This window comes from Acinonyx jubatus, chromosome D1 (genome assembly GCF_027475565.1).
Source record: "Acinonyx jubatus isolate Ajub_Pintada_27869175 chromosome D1, VMU_Ajub_asm_v1.0, whole genome shotgun sequence".
In the NCBI taxonomy this organism is placed as follows: Eukaryota; Metazoa; Chordata; class Mammalia; order Carnivora; family Felidae; genus Acinonyx; species Acinonyx jubatus.
This window is the reverse complement of record NC_069390.1, coordinates 92,278,898-92,301,512: the sequence shown is the minus strand read 5'-3', so window position 1 is coordinate 92,301,512 and position 22,615 is coordinate 92,278,898. Positions and strand designations below refer to the sequence as shown.

Here is a 22,615-nt window from a genome sequence, read left to right as displayed (position 1 = left end):
GTCTGTGTGAATCCTTAGGACTTATTTTTCTGATTCTCTAATTCCTCAGTGATAATGTCTAGTTCCCTAGATATATCTTCAACTGTATCCAGTCCAGAGTTTAATCCAAGTATTAATTAATTTCTATTTCAATAACTATATTTTCATGCCCAAGTATATAATTGGCACTTGTTTTATTTCTTCTAGTTTTTATTTCTTTTATTTTTTCCTTTTTTTAAATGGAAATTTAGTCTTTATACATTTTAACAGTTAATATGTTTACATTAAAGTTTTATAAATAAATTAAAATTCTTTAAAAAATTTTTTTATTAAAAATTTTTTTTAATGTTTATTTTTGAGACAGAGAGACAGAGACAGAGAGAGACAGAGTGCGAGCAGGGGAGGGGCAGAGAGAGAGGACACAGAATCTGAAGCAGGCTCCAGGCTCTGTGCTGACAGCTCAGAGCCCAACGTGGGGCCCGAACTCACAAACTATGAGATCATGACCTGAGCCGAAGTTGGATGCTTAACCGACTGAGACACCCAGACGCCCCAAAGTAAAATTCTTTTTTAATGTTTTTTAAAATTAATTAATTAATTAGTTAATTAATTAATTAATTTTTGTGAGAAAAAGAGAGAGGGAGCACGTGCACAAGTGGGAGAGGGGGTGGGGGGAGACACAGAGTCCGAAATAGGTTCTAGGCTCTGAGCCACCAGTGCAGAGCCAGATGAGGGGCTTGAACCTATCAACTGTGAAATCATGACCTGAGCTGAACTTGGATGCTTAACTGACTGAACCACCCAGGCTCCCCTAATATCAAATCGTTAAAAAAAAAAAAAGTAACCCATAGGAAGTCAAGAAAGGGAGTCAGAGGAAAGAAAAACAGAAGAAAAAACACAAAAATAATAAAATGGCAAACTTAAGCCCTAACATAGCAATAATCAGTTTATTTGCAAATGGTCTATAATTGCCAACTATCCACTGAAAAGCTAAAAAACAAACTCAACTCTATGCTGTCTACAAGAAACACGCTTCAATGTTAGATAAAGTACACTTCAGAGCAATAAGGCAAATAGCAACAATGATACCAACAAACTAGTACACTTCAACTAGTTCAGAAAGAAAGAAGTAAAACTTTTTAATGATACATGAAAGCCTATGTAGAAAATCCTATGAGAACTACAGGGGAAAAAAAAAAAAGAAGGTATTGTCAATGGCAATTGAGTTTGGCTGGATTGTAGGAAACAGAATCATTATATAAAAATCCATCATCTTCAATAATTACGAGTGAACAAAAGGAAACTAAAATTTAAAATATCATATGCATACAGCACCAAACCTGTGAAATCCTTAGTGCAAAATCCTATATCTGGCAAAATATGTGCAAAATCCTTATAAGCAAAACTTTTTTGAGAGAAGTTGAAGGAAACCTAAATATACTGTGTTCCTGCATCAGAAGACTAATTATCATGATACTAGTTTTCCTCACATTGATTCATAGATTCACTATAATCCTATTCAAAAGCCCAATAGGCATTTTGTAAGGATTGATAAACTGTTTCTAAAATTCATAAGGAAATACAAAAGGTCTGGGATGAACAAAACAACTCTGATAAAGAACAAGGCTGGAGGCTCTACATTATAAACTTCAAAGCATATTCTGAAGCTACAATTAACAAGACAGTGTGATATGGGCATCCAGATAGATGATAGGTTAATGGAGTAAAATAAAGAGCTAAAAAATAGATGAACACATAGAGGGTCAATTGATCTCAACAAAGTTAAATGTCAAGGCAATCTGAGAGTACTAAAATAATTAGGCATTCTTATGCAAAAAGAAAGAAAAAGAAATAAAGAAAAAAGAAAGTAAAAAAGAAACTATCAATACACATAAGATCCTGAGTGAATCTCAAAATAATTATGCCAAATAAAAGAAGTCAAGCAAAGAGTATATATTGTATGGTTTTGTAAATAAAATATTTTTAATACAAAATACTGTGACAGAAAATAGATTCCCAGTTGCCTTGAGAAGGGGTGGAAGAAGGTTGAGAGGCAAGGATGACAAAGGGGGTGACTGTGTTCATTTTTGTAATTTTGGTGATGTTTTCAAAGTTATATATACCGAATTTACGTAATTGTACGCTTTAAATATGTGCAATTTATTGTATGTCATTTTTACCCCAATGAAGCTGTGAACATTTTGACAAAGAAATGAACAGACCATTCATGACAGTTCAGATGGGCAAAAATGTCACATAATTGAAATTAGGACTGACCTGGAAAATTGCATGGGCACATGCTTCCCACATCTTTGAAGCCCAGGTTATACCTTTTGAAATCACAGAAAGAAAACAGGCCACTTATTCTTTTTCTCCACTTATAATCCTCTAAAACGTTTAGATAAGAGTAAAAAGTTCTTCTGTGTTTGCAGATGATGAAATGGGTTTGGATGGATTATAGATCAAAAATGCTAAGGAAAATGTAATAACTTTGTGGTTTTGATAAAGCAATTTAATTGTTAATATTTGCTATGGAATTATTACCATTTTTCTTCCATGTTTTAATTTAAATTCCATTTAGTCAACATACAGTGTAATATTAGCTTCAGGCCTAGAATTTAGTGATTCATCACTTACATACAACACTCAGTGCTCATCACAATTGGGCTCCTTAGTACCCATCACCCACTTAGCCCATCCCCCACCTCCACTCCAGTAACCCTCAGTTTACTCTCTGTAGGTAAGAGTTTGTTTCTTGGTTTACCTCTGTCTCTCTTTTCCTTCCCCTATATTCATGTGTTTTGTTTCTTAAATTCCACATATGAGTAAAATCATATGGCATTTTTCTTACTCTGACTGACTCTTCTAGTTTAACATAATACATTCTAGCTCCATCCACATTGTGACAAATGGAAATATTTCATTCTTTTTTTTATGGCCAAGTGGTGTTCCATTATATGTATATACCAATCTCTTCTTTATCTATTCATCAGTTGATGGATATTTGTGGGGTTTTTTTCCCCATAATTTGGCTATTGTTGAAAATGCTGCTACAAACATCAGGGTGCATATATCCCTTCTAGTCAGTAGTTTTGTGTCCTTTGGATAAATATCTAGCAGTGTAATTGCTGGATTGTAGGGTGGTTCTATTTAAAATTTTTTGAGGAACCTCCATACTGTTTTTCAGACTGGCTGCACCAGGTTGCATTCCCACCAACAGTGTAAGAGGGTTCCCCTTTTTCTGCATCCTCACCAACATCTGTTTTTTCCTGTGTTATTAACTTTATCCATTCTGACAAGTGTGAGGTGCTATCTCACTGTAGTTTTAATCTGTATTTCCCTGGTGATGAGTGATTTTGAGCATCTTTTCATGGGTTTGTTAGCCACCTGGATGTCTTCTTCAGAAAAATGTCTATTCATGTCTTCTGCCAGTTTTTTAACTGGATGATTTGTTTTTTGGGTGTTGAATTTTATAATTTTTTTATATATATTTGGATACTAACCCTTTATCAGATATGTCATTCTCTGATGCTATGGAATCATTATTAATCTTCTTAACACTTGGGAAAAAAAGTTTGATGTTTATTTGAAACACCCCAGGGATCAACTACACTGCCAACAAATACGTATTTTGTAATTGTTCCTTCCCTGTAGAGTCCAACCATGCGGATGACAAGCCCCTAAGGGGGAATTTCACTTCAAATCCCTCTTTCAGATCCAAATAGATCCAAACGAAACTTTCCTTCAATAATAGAGGACTGAGGGTCAATGGGATTATTTTCTTGCTGTGCTTAGCGGGTGTCAAGCTACTACCCTTCATCAACACTTCTTGATTCTTATGCAAAATCAACTCCATGATTTTGCCAGAATAAGTGAGATTCTGGGCCATTAATGTTTGATATCTTACAAATGTGTGTGTGTGCACATGCGTGCACTGTGTGAGACCAAACAAAAAAACTAATGTAGGCCCAGCATCACTTTACCTGGTGGTAATATTCAGGTAAGTCATTAAATTCTGTCTACCTTTTAAAATTAAAAAAAATTTTTGATGTTTATTTATTTTTGAAAGAGAGAGTGAGACAGAGTGTGAGTGGGGGAGGGCGAGAGAGAGAGAGAGAGAGAGGGAGACAGATTCCAGGCTCTGAGCTGTCAGCACAGAGCCCGAAGTGGGGCTCGAACCACAAACCATGAGGACATGACCTATAACCGACTGAGCCACCCAGGTGCCCCTAAAACTTTTTTTAAATGTTTCTATATTTTTAAGAGAGAGAGAAAGAGTGTGAGCAGGTGGGGAGCAGAGACAGAGGGAGACACAGAATCCGAAGGAGGCTCCAGTCTGAGATGTCAGCACAGAGCCCAACGCGGGGCTCCAACTCACCAGCCGTGAGATCATGACCTGAACTGAAGTTGGACACTTAACCAACTGAGCCACCCAGGCACCCCTAATTCTATCTGCATTTGATAAGATATTATAATTGATACTGAAGTTTGGAAGACAGTTAAAAATTCTCATTACCCATGCTATTTGGACAAGAATGCACAGGCATGAACTGTCTCCTTCAAGGCAGATGAGCTCAGAGTGCAATGCGTGGAAATCATTTCTCCTCCATAATTCTTTGCTTGCTCTCCTGACCTCAAACTCACTTTTTGTCCCAATGACAAGTCCAGTCATATTAATATATCTCATTCATATTGAATTTTGAAGCTTACAGAGCGTTTGCACATGCATTAAGAATGTAGTATTACAGGGCTTACTCAGGAATTCCTCTTTTATTAAAAGGACACTGCCATTACTTGACTTACTATCCAACATCTCTGAGCCAGCAATGGGCCAACCTATGAATAAAAACCCAAGCTCCTGACTCTTAGCCCCCCTCATAAAGTGCTATACTCAGGGTTAAAAATGATTTCCTTCCCCACTTAATGCTTTTTCAATAGTGGATTCACAAGAGTCCCTAAGTCTAACCTTAAAAATGAAAGGAAGAAACTCCTGGCATTTTCTCTGATACTTTATTTATTCTGCCCACTTTTCTCTACTGGTTATAATTCTAGCATGAGAAACCTATTCCAGAACTTTAATTAAATTACACATTTCTAACAAAAATTATTAAAATTTTTTTTGAGGCTTAACCATCCTAATCCTCAAACTTCTTCAAATGCCCATACTCCTTAGAGACATCATCACCCAGAGTTCTTATTGTACTAAGAGTCGTTTGAAGAATAATTGAATCTACTTCTTGGTCCCCTTCACCTAGATTGCTCATTCCCCCACCCTCCCCTCTGGTAATGACCAGTTTGTTATTTATGAGACTATTTCTGGTGTGTGTGTGTGTGTGTGTGTGTGTGTGTGTGTGTTTGTCTAATACTTTGTCAAGGAAAGAGAGATCAAATCATTTCTGTTAATGTCACAGGCCACACAAGTATGTTTTTAATATTTATCTGAAGTGTAAATTTGGAATAGCACTCATCAACTCACATAGTTACAAAATTGTGTGTTATGAGAACTTTTAATATCTACTCTCAACAACTTTGAAATATACAATACAGTATTATTAACTAGGGTCCTCTGTGTTGTAGTTTACATGCTGAGGACTTATTTATCTTATAACTGAAAGTTTGTACCTTTAGACAATTTTCACCCATTCCACCCAGAAAAAAGCTTTTCTGCAGATACTGACATGGCTGTCCCCCTGTTAGTTCACAAATTGGCCCCTTACAGAGAGGGCACGGAGGGATGGTAGAAAGAGGTAGTCCATTCCAAATAGGTAGATGGCAATTTAATAAGCAAAGGAGCCTACTAATGGGCTTGTCTTGGGCAGCCTCAGGACACTAGATTTCTGCACCTGTTTGGCAGAATTAAGTTTATATAGGGACCTTAACTGGGTGTAGTTACATATACATTCCAGATGGTCCCAACAACAAGACTGCATCCTTAAAAATGGCTTCTAATGTGGGAATGATGGGCAAAGAATACATTCCAAGGACATGGGAAGGGGTGAGGGGCAGCCAATTACCTGGGTCTAGCTGTGTGTCCACCAGTGGTCACATCCTTTCAATGACCTCCTGTAACAGCCTCTCAGGTCTTTCAGGACTTAGCTTAAACGTCACCACTTCAGAAAGTCCTCCCTTGAATAGCTCTCTAAATTTCCAGCGTCTGTTCTTACACTACTTTATTTTCTTCATAGTATTTCTCATAACTTGACTAAATTCTACATCTACTTCTTTGTTGGTTTGTTGACCTCCCTCATTGGAACATAAACTTCACGAGAGTGGAATTTGCTGTAACAATGCACAGAAGTCTCTCAATATAGCTGTTGAGTGAATGAAGAATAAACCATTTCAAAAAAACATATATAGTAGGAATTTTCTCTGTTTTAAGATGAAGAAACTGGAGTTTATATAGGAGAAGGAACTTAGAGTCACAAAACTAAGAGATAATCATGGGTAAAAATTAATCTAGTTTGATATGATGTGATACACTCAGCTCCTCAGCACCTCCCAATGACTAAACCACAACTATACTATAAGAAATTACATTATTTTCTCTGAAAGAGTCACAGAGTGCCTTTGGGGAGAAAGAAGTTGGAGCAGCAGAAGTTTCATGGAGGAATTAGAAACAGTTTCATGGAGGAATATACTTTTTTTAAGTAGTAAAGTGAGGCTTAATGAATTGTATGATAACAAAACTTTAAAATACATGAGTTGATAAGACCAAATATTTAAAAAATTTTTAAATTAAATTAAATATAGTATAACTTTAATTCTAGTATAGTTAATATACAGTGTTATTTTAGTTTCAGGTGTACAATATTGTAATTTAACATTTCCATGCAGCACCCAGTGCTCATCATGACAAGGGCACTCCTTAATACCTATGACCTACTTCAGCCATCCCCCTGCCTGCGTCCCCTCTGGAAACCACCAGTTTGTTCTCTGTAGTTAAGAGTCTATTTCTTGGTTTGCCTATATCTCTCTCTTTTTTCCATTTACTTGTTTGTTTTGTTTCTTAAATTCCACATATGAGTGAAATCATATGGTCTGTGTCTTTTTTTGACTGATTTATTTCACTTTACATCATAATCTCTACCTTCACCCATATCATTGCAAATGGCAAGATTTCATTCTTTTTTATGGCTGAATAATATTCCACTGAATATGTATATATATCACAAAGAAAGGAAAGTCAAAACCAGCAACTCAGAGAAGAGATGGAAAGCTTGGAGGGAACCAAAGCTCTGTGAGATCGGGGTCAGACACTGAATGAGCAAAATGAAGATGCCAAAGCCAAAGGGGAATCCCAGGGATACCAGTAAGGGAGAGGTTAAGCTCTGAGACATGAGAAGAGGACACAGGCTACTGCAGATTAAAAAGCAGCAAAACCTGGCAACAGCACTGTACGGTTTCTCTAAAGGTTACTGAATAACACAAGGACTATTTTTCATTTGTAGGAGAGTCTAAGATTCAATTTGTGGAGACAAAAGGATTTTTACTTCACTATGTCACATGGGAGCAATAAAAACTGAAGCCAAATGCACCACTGACGTCTTGATAAGGGCTTCAACTAAGATTTTAGCCTTGTTTTTCAGAAATTCTGTGCCAGTTAGAAATTATGTAATTCATCAGATCTGGGATCACTAAATTCTGTCAGATGACAGTGTTTGTCTAATGAAAGCCTCTTTCCTGAGCTACTCAGCCTATCACAACTGGGAGAAGAATGGATACAGGAAACCATTCTTCAGTAACTGAGTTTATCCTTGAGGGGTTAACAGACCAGCCAGGACTCCCTCTCTTTTTCCTGTTTCTATTGATCTATATGGTCTGCATGGTGGGAAATTTGGGTTTGATCTTTTTAATCAGGATCAGTTCTCAGCTTCACACGCCCATGTATTATTTTCTCAGTAATTTGTCCTTCATAGATCTCTGCTACTCCACCGTCATAATTCCCAAGATGTTGGTGAACTTTGTGTCAGAGAAGAATTTCACCTCCTTTCCTGAGTGTATGACCCAGCTCTTTTGCTTCTGCTTCTTTGGTATTGATGACTCCTACATGCTGACAGCAATGGCATATGATCGTTATGTTGCCGTCTGTAACCCCTTGCTCTACAATGTCAAAATGTCCCCAAGAATCTGTTTTCTACTGGTCACCAGTGTGTATACAGTGGGGATCATTGGAGCCTTGGTCCACACCAGCTACATATCTAGTCGATCCTTCTGTGGAATGAACATCATCCACCATTACTTCTGTGACATCCTCCCTCTTCTGAATATATCTTGCTCAAGAGACTACACCAAGGAACTCTTGGTGATGATTTTGGTTGGCGTCAATGTATTTGCATGTGCTGTAGCCATCTTCATCTCTTATGCCTTCATTCTTTCCAGTATCTTATGCATCTGCTCAGCTGAAGGCAGGTCCAAAGCTTTTAGTACCTGCAGCTCACACCTTGCAGCTGTTGGGGTTTTCTATGGCTCCATCATTTTCATGTATTTTAAACCATATACCAGTGACATAATACAGGAGAAGGTGGCCTCTGTGTTCTATACCACAGTGATTCCCATGCTTAATCCCCTTATCTACAGCCTTAGGAACAAGGATGTCAAAGAATCCCTTAAAAGAGTTCTTAATGGTGGGTAACTTTCTGGGTCTGTGTAGAAAAGAGCACTTTTTAAAAGAAAAAGCACCTTTGAACATAGATCTTACCTTATGTTTTATTCCTTCTCTTTTTAAGAGTAACTGATTAGTTGCAAATCAAGGGCTGTCTTGAACTAAAATGTCCTTATGATTTATTTTCGTGACACTCACTTTCTCTTTAGGTGCCCCTAGTCTCAATACCCAATGACCCCTTTACTTTCTCTAGTCAAGCCACTCAAGAAACAGACATCCTAGCCTACATTCTTACTCACTCTAAATATATATACACCAGAAACCTTCCTTTGTGTAATTGTCCTTGCTAAACAGCAAACACCTAATCAAACCTGTTATAAAGTTGTAATGTCTAATGATGGCTGAATGTGTAAATCCCCTCAGGAACTGGCATTTTAATACACAAGAGGGTTACAGAATCAATGGACATTTGTTAGTAGAATTTTAAGGGAATATAGTTGCTAGTAAATAAGAAGAAATAGGAATTTCATAAGATTTCTAGCCATTGTTATAACCACTGAAAATAGGATCTGTCTTGTGGAGGGGTCAAATGAGGTGAAGGTTGGGGAGGGGATGGCAGAAAGGGACAAAATTATTTGTTATTTTTAAATTTTCACTATAACTTTAATGTTTATTTATTTTTAGAGAGAAAATGAGAGAGAGAGAGAGAGAGAGAGGAACGGAGAGAGAGGTAGAGAGAGAATCCCAAGCAGGCTCCCACTGTCAGCACAGAGACTGACATGGAACTCAATCTCATGAACCGAGAGATCTCCTGAATGGTGAGATCATGTCCTGAGCCAAAATCAAGAGTCGGTCACTTAACTGACTCAGCCACCCAGGCACCCTTAACTTTCACTAAAATTTTATTTTATTTTATTTTATTTTACTTATTTTTAACATTTATTTTTGAGAGACAGAGAGAGACAGAGCATGAATGGGGAAGAGAGAAGGAGACACAGAATCTGAAGCAGGCTCCAGGCTCTGAGCTGTCAGCACAGAGCCTGATGTAGGGCTCGACCCACAGACCATGAGATCATGACCTGAGCCAAAGTTGGGACGCTCAACTGACTGAGCCACACAGGTGTCCCAATTTTCACTATAATTTTAATTTACATATTTTATTTCCAAATTTTCCATACTTTGACTCCTTTCTGCTAGATCTCAAGATGACTTCCCTCTGGATGACTCCCTTAATTATTCACTATTTATTCTCCCACTATTAAGAATAATCCCAGAGCCTCTATGCACCATTAAAATTCATTCATTTAGTCAATCAATAATATTTTCTGCACAACTATGTGTCAGACAAACAAAAATTTCTATCCTGTTGGAAGCAAATAACGAACCCATGAACAAGAAAACATGTATTATCCAGTGATGATCAGTGCTATAGGATAAACTAAAGCAGAGAAGGGGGATGGGCACTGGGAGGAGAAGAAGCTTGCTCTTTCAATCCCAGAGGTCAGACTCTGAGAAATATGATATTTCCTAGAAGCCTGAAGGAAGTAGGGAATCAAGCTATGTGACTGAGAGAAGAAAACTTCAGGCAAAGAGAACATCAAATATAATCTCTGAAAGAGAAGCATGTTGGGGCACTTTTAAGTAACTGTAGTTTGGAGAATGTGCTTTAAAGAGAGTGAATGGGGGGCAGAGTCATGAAAAGTAATATCAGAGGGATGGTGGAGGAGGGAGACAAAATCTGTAGAGCCTGAAGACAAGTTTAAAAGGTTTGACTGTTCCTCTAAGTGAAATGGGAAGCCACTGATGGGTTTGAACAGAAGAATGATCTGATCTGATCAATAAATCATTCTTGCTCTTTCCATTGAATGGACCTAGAAGCAATGAAATCCAAGTAACAAAGTTCATGCCTATTATCCAATGATAATTTGGTTTCTAACACAACCCACTGAAAGAAACAAGGACTTCATGGAGAAATGGTAAATTCCAGGGTGGGGTACCTAAAATTCAAGATGAGCTTAGAACATCTTAGTATTGCACAGAATAAATAAGTGCCCCCAAGTTTATACAGATGTGTCAAAAGGGAAGACAAATTTACTGGACAAATTTAGGAGAATTTGACCATCAAAATGAATTGCTTCTGAGAATCTATGGTTCCTTACTGACACAAACATACTGACAATAAAATAAAAAGTATTAGAAAAGGGAAACACCAGTTTCTGAAAACACCAGTTAATAAATTCAGAAAAAATTATATAATTAGAAACACAGAATATTACAGCGACCATGCTAATAACTGAATTAGGTAAGAATCATCAATAGAAACTCTATGTCAAGTCTTGGTTATTTTTGTATTAGTAAATAATTGAAGGGATTTTAAAAATTTTCTTCACTTAGATTCTATGAGGATAAAGGAGATGAAGTTTTCTAAGTTTCTACTTTATGCCTAAACACTTTAGAATGTCCTACCTTGTTCATTAAATAAGCTTGATATTAGCAAAATGCAGACAATTCTAGAAAAATAACACGTCTCTAATGGCAGTGAAGCATACCTAATTGAACTTATCTTAGTGATAAAACCTGAGACTGAGATATGTTCTTCTTTTCTCTCCATTTTCCCTTCTGTTTTATTCCTATTTGTGTCTCTTGAACTCTGTATATTCACTCTCTTATAGTTCCCCCCATCTCTTCCCAGCCCCACACGTACGAATGAGTTCGCTTTCTGTTTAAGTTCCATAGTATCCATTTACATAATATTGAAAGAAACAAAAATGTGAACCTGACTTACCAGTAAGAATGATAAAATAAACACAAATTACAGAATACTAATCTGACATATATAAAGTGAAATACAAAAAAAAAAAACTAGTTAAAAAATCCATGAAATGAATGTCAAAATATGGCAGTGAAGGAATTGGTGTACTCACAAAATTGTGAGAATTCTTACTAATGCCATCATTTTAGAGAGAAACAGACTGATGCTGAGGACAAATCCATATTCCTTTTCCTCTTTCCTAAATCACCATTAGGAAGAGATATTACATATGGATGAGATTAGGAAGAGATACAACATTAAACCAGTGCTGACTCTCTAATATAGAGGTTCCCAATTCCTTTGGGGGATCAAAGACCATTTAGGTGGTCAGATGAAGAATCAGCTTCTTTCTTAGAATAATGTTTTTAACTGTATAATATACATTTGTTAAAAAATTATACCACTGATATCACAATATTTAAAATAAATTTGTGGCTTCTTTATTAGTGAAATAAATCACAAGAGCTGGTAGCAGATCAAATAATTACTATAATTTGAGGTAGCAGTGGGTACAAATGGTCATGATCAGTACTCCATTTCATCCTAAGGACCCCTATAACATCCCTATAACATACGTACAGCAACCTCAATGTGATAGAAAAATAGATGTGATTCTTTTGGTGACAAAGTCATAGATAATTACATATTTTAACATGATCAGTTACTAAGATGCTGACTTGACGGTAATGTTAAAATTTAATTAGAGATTAGTGAAAATAAACTTCCTATTGAAGTTTTCATACCTGTACACTCCAATTTAAGAAGTGTTTCTCTACTGGAAGCAAAGTCTCCAGGGCTCCATACTCAGTTTTAGCAACTAAATTATCTTAGTGATAAAACCTGAGACTGAGAATTCTAAGACTATCCCAGCGGGCATACCTTCCTCTCCTGCGTAGGTGGAGTGAATTTGGATTCAACGCATGAAACAAAATCTCAGGAAAAAGCAAAACACCCAGTTCATCAAATATGAGATACACACAAAATTCTTTCCCCCATTTGCCCCCATACTCCCAGGTTAAACAAAAGTGCAAAAAACATAATAAGTCCTTAAATTATACCTCAAAGGGGAGAAGGCATAGTTCTCAGATAATCTGGAAGAGGATTCCATGTGAATTCACACACTACATATATCTGAGATATACAGAACTGACTGCATTGGAAGTGAGCAAATGAAAAAGATCACAAACGGTGACTGCACAGAAAATAAAGGAAGGAAGGAAATAAGAAAAGTGAACAAAACAGAGGAAAACACAAGTTTTTGTGAAGGACCACTGCACATACCCAAGAACACCCCTTCTCTTTCTAAAGAGACAACAGGTACCTGTTCAGTGGAGACAAGAAACTCCCATAACACCATAGATATATATCTTATGGGTTATACTAATCAGAAGCTAAGCAATTTCTTCCATTTAAAATTGGGTTACTTTGTTTCTTCTATGATGATGAAAATTTATAAAATATTTTTGTTTACGAAAGCTTGCATTGTGTAAAACCATTTTAATAAAATGATTTTGACCTGTTACTTCTGTGTAACTATCTGGGTGTGCATTTGTCTCTGTATATATGATTACTTACTGGTATTTTGCTTAGTATGTGTGTATAAGCAAATGTGAGATGACTTTTACTCCTTTCCCATTTTACCTTTATCTTATTTGAACATCTTTGAAATTAGCATAAATCATTTTGAAAAATATTTAAATGATTCTAAAAAATAAAATATCTATAGGTTTGACCAGATAAAATAAAACACTATCATCTGTTCCCTGTGCAATATGCCAGAACTTTTTGTTTCATTTTTCAGTAATTGTTGCTGTTGTTTGGTGTGTGTGTGTGTGTGTGTTTTAGATTGTTGAGCCAGGAAAGGTTTGTGCTGAAAAATGCAACAGAATACCACTATATATTGTCTCCTTAACTTTTGCTAAACTGAAGAATAAGTGCAGCATTAAAACAGAATTGATGGTATTAAAACAACCAGTAGATAAATTGAGGGAGAGAGTAGTTATTATTGAGACTGCTTTCCTAACACTTAATAAAACGTGATGTCCCAGTACTGAGGGCTCCAGCACTGGAAGATGCTGTCTCCGCTCAATCCATAATTGCTGAGAACCTATTTGTTCCAGACACTGAGGAATCTTTGAAGGTATAAAAATTATTGACAGCTTTGACCTACTCAGATACTTGCCAATAATATCAAAGATCAGATTGTATTGGGTTTTTTTTTTGTTTGTTTCTGCAAACGTTATGATCCTCTTTACCTAAATGTAACATAATCCTGACATGGAAAGTACAGTCATAATTCTGAACATAATCAAATTAAAATGTAGTTATAATAATTCACTAGCTTATGTTTGACAACCTATTTAAATTTGATGATGAGTTGTATTTCCTGTCACAACAATCACAAAGCAATTACCAATCATAGGAACATAGATTTTTTAAATCCTGTGATTTTTCTTTTTTGAGTTTCATATCCCCTGCTTTCTGAACCAAATGACCAGGTGCAATTATTCCAGGATGATTGAGTTTGCCCTTGAAGGAGTCACAGATTGAACCAAAAATCAAGCTGCCTTTCTTCCTCCTTAGATCCTTTCTGGGGATCTATGGGGTCCCTGTGGTGGGGAATTTCAGTATATGATCCTGAAATCTCTATTTCAAACTCCAATATCCCAAGTACTTATTTCTCCATAATTTGTCATTCTTAGATCTCTTTCACTACTCACTTGTGACCCCCCCAAACTCCTGGGAAATTCTGTATGGGAGCAAAATGTTATCTCCTATCCTGGTTGTATGGCATAGTGTTTTTTCCTTTTGTTTCATTTTGTTTGCTGAGCTCCTTATGTTGTCTGCCATAGCACGTGACAGATACATAGCTATTTGTAGTCCATTGCTCTACAGTGCCACCATGTACCAAAAGGTATGCAATGTGTTGGTGACTAGGGTCTATATGGTGACAGCGTTAGGACCTATAGCCCACATGATCTCCATGATCAGGCTTTCCTTCTGTGGGGGAAAATATCATCTACCATTACTTCTGTGTCATATTGCCTCTCTTAAAGCTCTCCTGCCCCAGCATCTACTTAAATGAGCTCCTCAAGATACCTGTAGGTAAATTCAATCTGTTGGCAACAGCTATCATCATCATCTCTTACCCCTTCATATTCTCCAACATTCTTCGAAAATCCTCAGCTGCAGGCAAGTCCAAAGCTTTTAGTACCTGCAGCTTTCATTTACAGCTGCTGGAAATTTATGGATCCATCATATTTGTGCATTTTAAGCCAATCTCCAGTAGCAGCAACATGGCTCAGGGGAAGGTGGCCTCTGTATTTTACATCTCTGTGATCCTTATTGATCTATTGCTGAATCCCTTGATCTATAGCTTGAGAAGTAAGGATGTAAAGAATATGCTGAGAAAAGTCATGGGGAAGAGGTATGTAGCATCGCAGGGTACTAGTTATGGTCATAGTGTGTTTCTTTGTTTCTCTGAAACTAACTTTCTTCTCAGTTTCTTAAAAGTAACATCCTGGAGGGGGGCACTTGGATGGCTCAGTTGGTTGAGTGTCTGACTCTTTGTTTTGGCTGAGGTCATGATATCATGGTACATGGGACTGAGCCCCACATCAGGCTCTGCACGCACATGTGCATGCTTTCTCTCTCTCTCCCTCAAAATAAATAAATAAACATTTTTTAAAAAATAAACATTCTGTTCTCATCCCTTCTATAACTGGCAGCTGTTACCCTTTTGTTGGAGTCTATGAAAACACACACACACACACACACACACACACACACCCCTTGAGCAAACTATTATTACATGATATGATTCAGTGGGCTCATGATGAGGTTTGATGAAGTTTATTTTGAAATTCTTCTCAGGTGAATTTTCATTGTCCTCCTTATCTATTGAGAAAAACTGGGGTAGAATATTTTTCCTTGAGTTATTAAAATAATTGTATACTTGGCTGATTTGACAAGATTATATCAAGAATAAATATATAAGTACAGTTTAATAATAAAAACTCAAAACCCAAATAAAAAAAATGGCTAAAGCTTTAACAAGACACTTCACAAACAAGATAGAAGAATGACCAGTAAACACATGGAGACATGTTTAACATCATCAGTCACGAAAGAAAGCAAATGAACCTAGCTAAAATTTAAACAAAACAAAAATGTATGAAACCAAGTGTTGGCTAAAGTGTGGACCAGCTGTGACTCTTATGCATAGGTAGTTGTTGAAAATGTAAGATGTACAACCATATTAGAAAACAGCTTGGCAGTTTCCTTTTTTTCTAATGTTTATTTATTTATTAAGAGAGAGAGAAAGCAGGGAAGGGGCAGAGAGAGAGAAAGAGAGAAAGAGTCCCAAGCAGCCTCCATTATCAGCACAGAGTGGTTGTGGGGCCCTGTCTCATGCCTGTGAGACCATTACCGGAGCTCAAATCAAGAGTTGGACACTTAACCAAGTGAGCTACCCAGGCACCCCAGTTTGGCAGGTCCTTAAAAATTAAATACAACTGGAGTGCCTCGGTGGCTAGTCTGTTAAGCACCCAACTCTGGATCTCAGCTTGGGCCATGATCTCTGGTTAGTGGGATTGAGCCCCTCGTGTGGTCTCTGTGCTGACAGGTGGAGTGTGCTTGAGATGATCTCTCTCCCTCTCTCTCTGCCCCACCCCCAATCATTCTCTCTCTCTCTCTCAATAAATAAATAAACTTAAAAAAAATTAAGCTGTCATACTACCCAGCGATTCCACTAGAAGGTATTTATTCAAAATAAATGAAATATATGCCCTGACAAAGACATGACACAAAAAAATTCATACAAGGTTTATCTGTAATAGTCCCAAACTAGAAACAACCCAAATACCCATTGTGGGTAAGTAGATTCTACTTACAGAAATGGGTTAGAAAAAAGCTTAGGGCAGAAAGCTACCACCACGGGGCAAAAGCACCCCATGCTAGGTAGCGAGATATTGGTAGTGAGGTAATGGGATCATGAGTAAAATCACTTTCCATCTGATACCAATATACTTTGAGTACAAACTCCACTTGCTCTCTAGACCCTTTGCTTCTTGCATACACAAGTTAATGATTACTGTCTGATTGTTTTCTCCACATTCACGTGTGTAAGATCTTGTTTTCTTCACGTTCACCACGTGGGTAATATCTTGTGAGCTCAATAAATATGGACACAAAACCCTTGTTTGGGATTCTTGTCTCCTCCCCGACATTAGCCTCTCTCATATTCAATTCTGCATCTGTTCTCTTGCTGGACAAGAGAGAACTCCAGACTCATAGTCTGTGCCAGATGGTGACCCCAATGTGATTGAAGGCAACATGACAGAAGGCAACGTGAAGCCAATGTGATTAGAAGAAAAGCCAATGTGATAGAAGGCAACGTGAAGCAGACATGATAGAAGGTGAGGTGGCTAGAAGAAATGCCAACGTGACTAAGAAGTTGATGTGACAGAAGGGGTTGTGATTAGAAGCCGACACGGCTGAGAAGGTGACGTGGCTAGAGGCCAATGTGACTAGGAGCCAACGTGGCTAAAGAAGCCTACATGACTAGAAGTGGATGTGGCTAAGAAGCCCATGTAACTCAAGGACTGCAGAACACTGTGGAATGACTAGAGCTTGTAAAAAAAGAAAAAGTGCACCGGACAACAATCTCTCCTGACCAGGTAAGAGAAAAGCGAAACTGTATTAGGATTCGCTGCCATGGAACTTTTGAAAGAATCATTATGGGAGACTCCCTATCTCTAGAACAAGAACAATACATTCATATAGCACTCCTTAAATTATTAATAATTATCCAGCAACACTACCCTTGGTTTCCCGAGCAAGGAACCTTCAACTTAGACATTTGGGAACAAATAGGTAAAACAATAAAGGCACGCCATACAGAAAGCACCAATGTGCTGCTTGAAGTTATTCTTACATGGTCTCTTGTCCATTTGACTATTCTCCCCCTGAGTGCAGATGATGTTTATGAAGATATAGGCCCACTCAAAGTAAATGAAAAATTTTCCAAGGAACTTAAACCTCCTTATTGTCAGCCAGCCCCTTTGGCACCCCTACACCCAGAGAACGCTGGCTCCCCCTATGTCATTGGGGAAAATCTAACCTTTTAAAGGAACAAAAGATTCCCTTTGATGATGTCCTTACCACGATGCTACAGCCTATTAAGAATGCCCTTACAGTGTTTACAGATGCCTTGGGGAAAACTCACAGGGCTTCTTGCCTTTGGAAAACTGGAAAAAACTGAGAACATGTATTATACACTGGACTGGGTTCTACCCAACATTCAGAACTGTGAGCCATATTATTAGCTATAGAAATCTTTTCCCTACCCTTATCGGCTCTGAGATGTCAAGGAGCAAAGACCACCCACTTCAGATTTTCCCATCAGTATTCCAGGTAAAAGTTAACCACGGGGAACAAATTGTCAGGTGGACCCAAACGTAAGTTTGTTGGTTTGAAACAGACCTGTTTGTCAAAGGTCAAATAAGTTCATGTTATCTCTATTCCGATTCATTAGCAAAAGGATGACTTAAAGTAATGGTTAACTTTGTCTCATTGTTTTCATGGGTAATTGTTAAGATAGCTTTAGTAACCTAAAAAGTTTTGCTTGCATGACAAATTGGGATTGAATTCATTGGACATCTAGGCCTTTTCTAAATGGGATGGGATGCTAAAGCATTGATTACTAAACAAGGCTTATCTGCTTTTGGCTCCTTATTGCAGAGAAACTAAGGATATTTGGGTCTGGTGGTAAAGTAGCTTGGTGTTTTATATCTTTCTGAATTTTTTTTAAAACAAATTTTCCAAGATTTAAGTTGTAAATGAAGTCTTTTTGACCAATTAAGCTTCTTTGGTATGTTAAGTTACTTCAGAAGTATTGTCAAACAAATAGTTAAGTCTTAGGTTACATTGAGTAAATGCTCTAACTGTTCTAGAGATTATATGCAATTCTTAGTTTTAATATTTTTTTGGTATAAGGTCATCACTTGATATTCTGAAGTGTTATGTGCCACAGAAATGACTGAATTTCCTTGTCAGTTGCATTAGATCTTTTAATTATGTCCATTTTTTACTCTTTTTGCCATAGTTCTGTGAGTCTTGTTGGAAGACTTCTTCACTGCTATACCTCTCAGTAGACAGGTGATCCTTTCTACTCAGGGAGGCTCTGTTTCCCCTGAACTCTGTCTTTTCTTTTTGTAACTCCTCTATACCAACCCCAATTGAGCAATGTTGGCCCATAGGGTAGGGATCTCTCTATGCTCCTATTCAGCAGGAAGAAGTTACAGAAGAGAACACCATCCACCCTCAGCAACCTTAAATATTTTAAGGGTCAAAACTGTTCAGAGGGGGGATGATATGGGAAACAAAGGCAGAAGGAAATGGCAGATAAAATTAAATTTCCTTATAATCCACAAGGCCATGCAATTGTAGAATGAGCACATAATAAACTTAAAAATGTGTTAAAAAAAAGGGGGGGGAATTACCCATGGCTGTCTTCATTACAACCACAACTTCTCGATTGTGCTGTGATCACTCTTAACTTTTTAAATCTTGACCCTCAAGTACTAACCACAGCCGAGCTACATTCTTTAAAATCAGATAAAACCTCTATATGCTTGTGTTCTTTCAGATTCCTGACCTCTGTGGATTCCCGCAGTTGGTGAAGCCGTATCATGACATGGTGGAGACCCCAGATACCTTTCAATCAACCAGGACTCTGAATGAGCAGCCACCACTCCCATTTTTCAAGATGGAAGAAACATCTCCATTGACTTCTCATCCTGAAGCCACTCCACAAATGCAAGTCCTTGCCCCTGATATAACATGGGGAAGCCTTAAACAATTCTGACATTTATTAGGTATTATATTACAGAATCCTATTATTGAAAAACCTGTCATTTTTGTAATAAATCCTCTTTGGTCTGGGCACATTATCTTCTTAATTGTGCTGGATTCTGTTTAGAAATATAATATTTAGGGGGCTCCTGGGTGGCTTAGTCTGTTAAGCATCCGACTCTTGATTTCAGCTCAGGTGGTGATCTCATGGTCATGGGATCAAGCCCCATGTTGGGCTCCATGCTGTGTGTGGAGCCAGTTTAAGAGTCTCTCCCCACCTCTCTCTGCCCCTCACCTGCACGCATCAGCATGCACTCTCTCTCTCTTTTGCTCTCACAAAAGAGAAATATAGTTTAGTAGTTTTGCTTTGATATTCTTAAATGTTATTTCTTCATAATATTTTTTTTTGTTCTTATTAGTTTTAGGTATCATGTGTTACTTTCTTCATAAAAAAGTTTGGAAATTTTCCTTATTTGTATTCTCCAAATTTTTTAAAGCATTGGGACTATTTACTTTTGAAGTTTTTCTAGAATTGTCCTTTGAAACAATCTGGGTCTGGTGTTTTTCTCTGAAGTAGTTTATTGATAACTTTAATTGTTAATGGAAATTGATCTCTGTCACCATTGCTCATAATACAATTTTGGTAAACTGTGTTTTTCTAGAAAACTAGCCCTTTTAACTAAGTTTTGAAGTTTGTTTGCATAATCTCAAAATTTTTTCTCATGGTTTGCTTTCTGTTTTAAGGGTTTATTATTGTTTCTCATTTCTTATTTCACATATTTATTCTCTTTCATCTTGATTAGTTCGGTCATAGATTTATATTTTTAAATTTTTTTTCTAAAATCAATAGGATTTTGATGTTCAACTCATGGTTTTTCTGCCCTCTAATAATTTCTTCTTTTTACGTGCCTTTGGTGCGTCTTTTCTGTTGAATTACACCCACCAAATCGCTACGGTTCTTATTTCTCTTACGTTAGGTGAGTTTGGCCTATGATAGATCTTCATATGTATTTTATGGACAAGATTTACTGTTTGAGATAACTTCCTGTAATCTTAGTTCATCCATGCTCTCTTCTGTAGGTGTAGAGACACATAGTTTCTATTTTCTTCAGGAGAGGCAAAGGAAAAGAGATTGAGTGTCCTTCTTTAAGCTTTCTTTAATATTTATTTTATTTCAGGACTTTACCTTTCTCTGCTTGCTTTTCTTTTCCCCTTTCCTTCCAGACTCCAGTAGCTTTCTCTTCTTTTATCTAATCCTCTTCTCTCCTGGAAGTGTTGCCTCTCTAACATCACATCCTTGAATACTGTGTGCACCTGTTAGATTTCTTCCCTATAGTCAATGTTCTGGTTTACCAGGTCTACTTTTTCAGTATTTTTTTTTTTTGTATTTAAGATGGACATTTTAGTTTTCATGGACCAATATCTTTGCTAGAATCTAGGTAATTTGAAGTTGGTAGTGTTCTCTATTATCTAGCTATGCTGAAGGTGTAGTGTTTATGTCGTTTTACCTGTTCTTCTAGTTGAGCTATATAGCTTTTAGGAGGACATATGGAGAGATTTAAATTTAAGCAAGTATTATTATTTTCTGTTGAATTACAACCACCAAATTGCTGCTGTTCTTATTTCTCTGACCATAGGTCAGTTTTGCCTGTGGTAGATCTTCATACGTATTTTACGGACAAGAAAATACATCATTACCTCAGCTACCCCAAAGTTCTGGACAAAATACTTTGCAATTAAAAAGGTATAGCCAAATAGTCAAAGTTGAAAAGACTCACAATACTATGTTCTGATAAGAATCTTGGGTAGCTGGAACTCTCATACATGGCTGGTGGCTGTATGGCATTACCAACCACCTTGGAAAACAGTTTGACATTATTTTCTAAGGGTAAATATTTTCTAAAGCTAAGTAACCTACTATATAAACCCAATAGACATATACCCAGGAGTGGGTATATACCGCAGAGAAATGATTATATATATCAACCAAAAGACAAATGAAAGTATATTAATAGAAGCATCAATCATAATGGCTCCAAACTGAACACATTTCCAAATATCCATTAAACAGGAGAATGGATAAATAAATGTGCTTACTATTTATACAAGGGAGACTATACAAACATGCTACAACATGGCTAAGTCGTATAGAAAAATTCTTGAGTAATATAAGCTAGACACAGATGAGTATATACTGTATGTTTCCATTCATACGAAGTTCAAAATAAAGCAAAACTATTTAATTGTACTCTTGGTAGGAAGTGGGCACTGACTGGGAAGAAGCATGAGAAAGCCTTGAGTGTGAAGCTAATGTTCTATTTATATCTTTATCTGGATAGTTACTAAAGGGGTATAAACATTAAAAATTCAAAGAGCTGTATTCTTAAACATTTTGTGTATACACATATATAAAAATTCACGAGATGCAGTGGAAAAATGTCTTCCAAATGCTTCTGGTAGAAGATAAGACTATTTCAATACCTCTGCCCTCAACAATACCTCTTCACACACAAAAAGAACTTTAAACCATACCTATAACATTATCCTTATTAATTTGGATGCTCTATGATTATTGTAGCTGGAAAAAGAAAGAATCTTAATGCATTGGGGATTTTTTATCCTAATGATTCATGTATGTGCATGCCATTTGCCATGCACATCTTTTTGTTTTTATTTATTTATTTATTATTTATTTATTTCTTCATGCATGTCTTTTTAAATTTCAATACACATTGGATATATTCCCTATCACAAAGTAATGTTCTATTCCTGCTTTTTTTCTTTTAAAAAATGTTTTTTAATCTTTATTTATTTTTGAGAGAGAGAGAGAGGGAGAGAGACAGAGTGCAAGCGGGGGGCAACAGAGAGGAGACACAGGATTTGAAGCAGGCTCCAGGCTCTGAGCTGTCAGCACAGAGCCTGATGCAGGGCTCAAACTCACAATCCCCGAGTTCATGACCTGAGCCGAAGTCGGATGCCCAACCGACTGAGTCACCCAGGTGCCCCTGCTTTTTTTCCTATTGTTATATTTATACCATATTTTATTTAAGCCGATATCTCTGAGGGTTAATTAATTCAATCCATTTTGTTCAATTTCAATAGCACAGCAATAAATATCATTGTAGCTCTATTTTTGTCAATATCACTTTTATTTTTTAAGCATACATGACTAAAAATTCAATAACTTGGTAAAAGCTCACAAGAATTTACAGTTTAATATATTTAATATATACTATCAAACCACCTTACAAAAATTAATATGGATATTTAAGTATGCATATTTGAATTTTTATTTCTAATAGATTTGGACAAGTTTAATGTGCTGATTTGCATTTATATTATTTTTTATATTTGTTCACTGGACAATT

At 36.8% G+C, this 22,615-nt stretch overlaps 1 protein-coding gene across 1 annotated transcript; it reads left to right on the top strand.

Annotated features, from left to right (window-relative positions):
* The first annotated feature begins 7,681 nt into the window (after nt 1–7,681).
* On the top strand, nt 7,682–8,611 carry LOC106976624 (olfactory receptor 8D2-like). Its single transcript, XM_015074049.3, has one exon. The coding sequence runs from the start codon at nt 7,694–7,696 to the stop codon at nt 8,609–8,611; it is 918 nt and encodes a 305-aa protein (XP_014929535.1). The 5' UTR covers nt 7,682–7,693.
* The last annotated feature ends 14,004 nt before the right edge of the window (nt 8,612–22,615 follow it).

Coding starts and splice junctions, on each gene's coding strand:
- LOC106976624 (XM_015074049.3), top strand. CDS start 7,694: ATGGATACAGGAAACCATTCTTCAGTAACTGAGTTTATCCTTGAGGGG.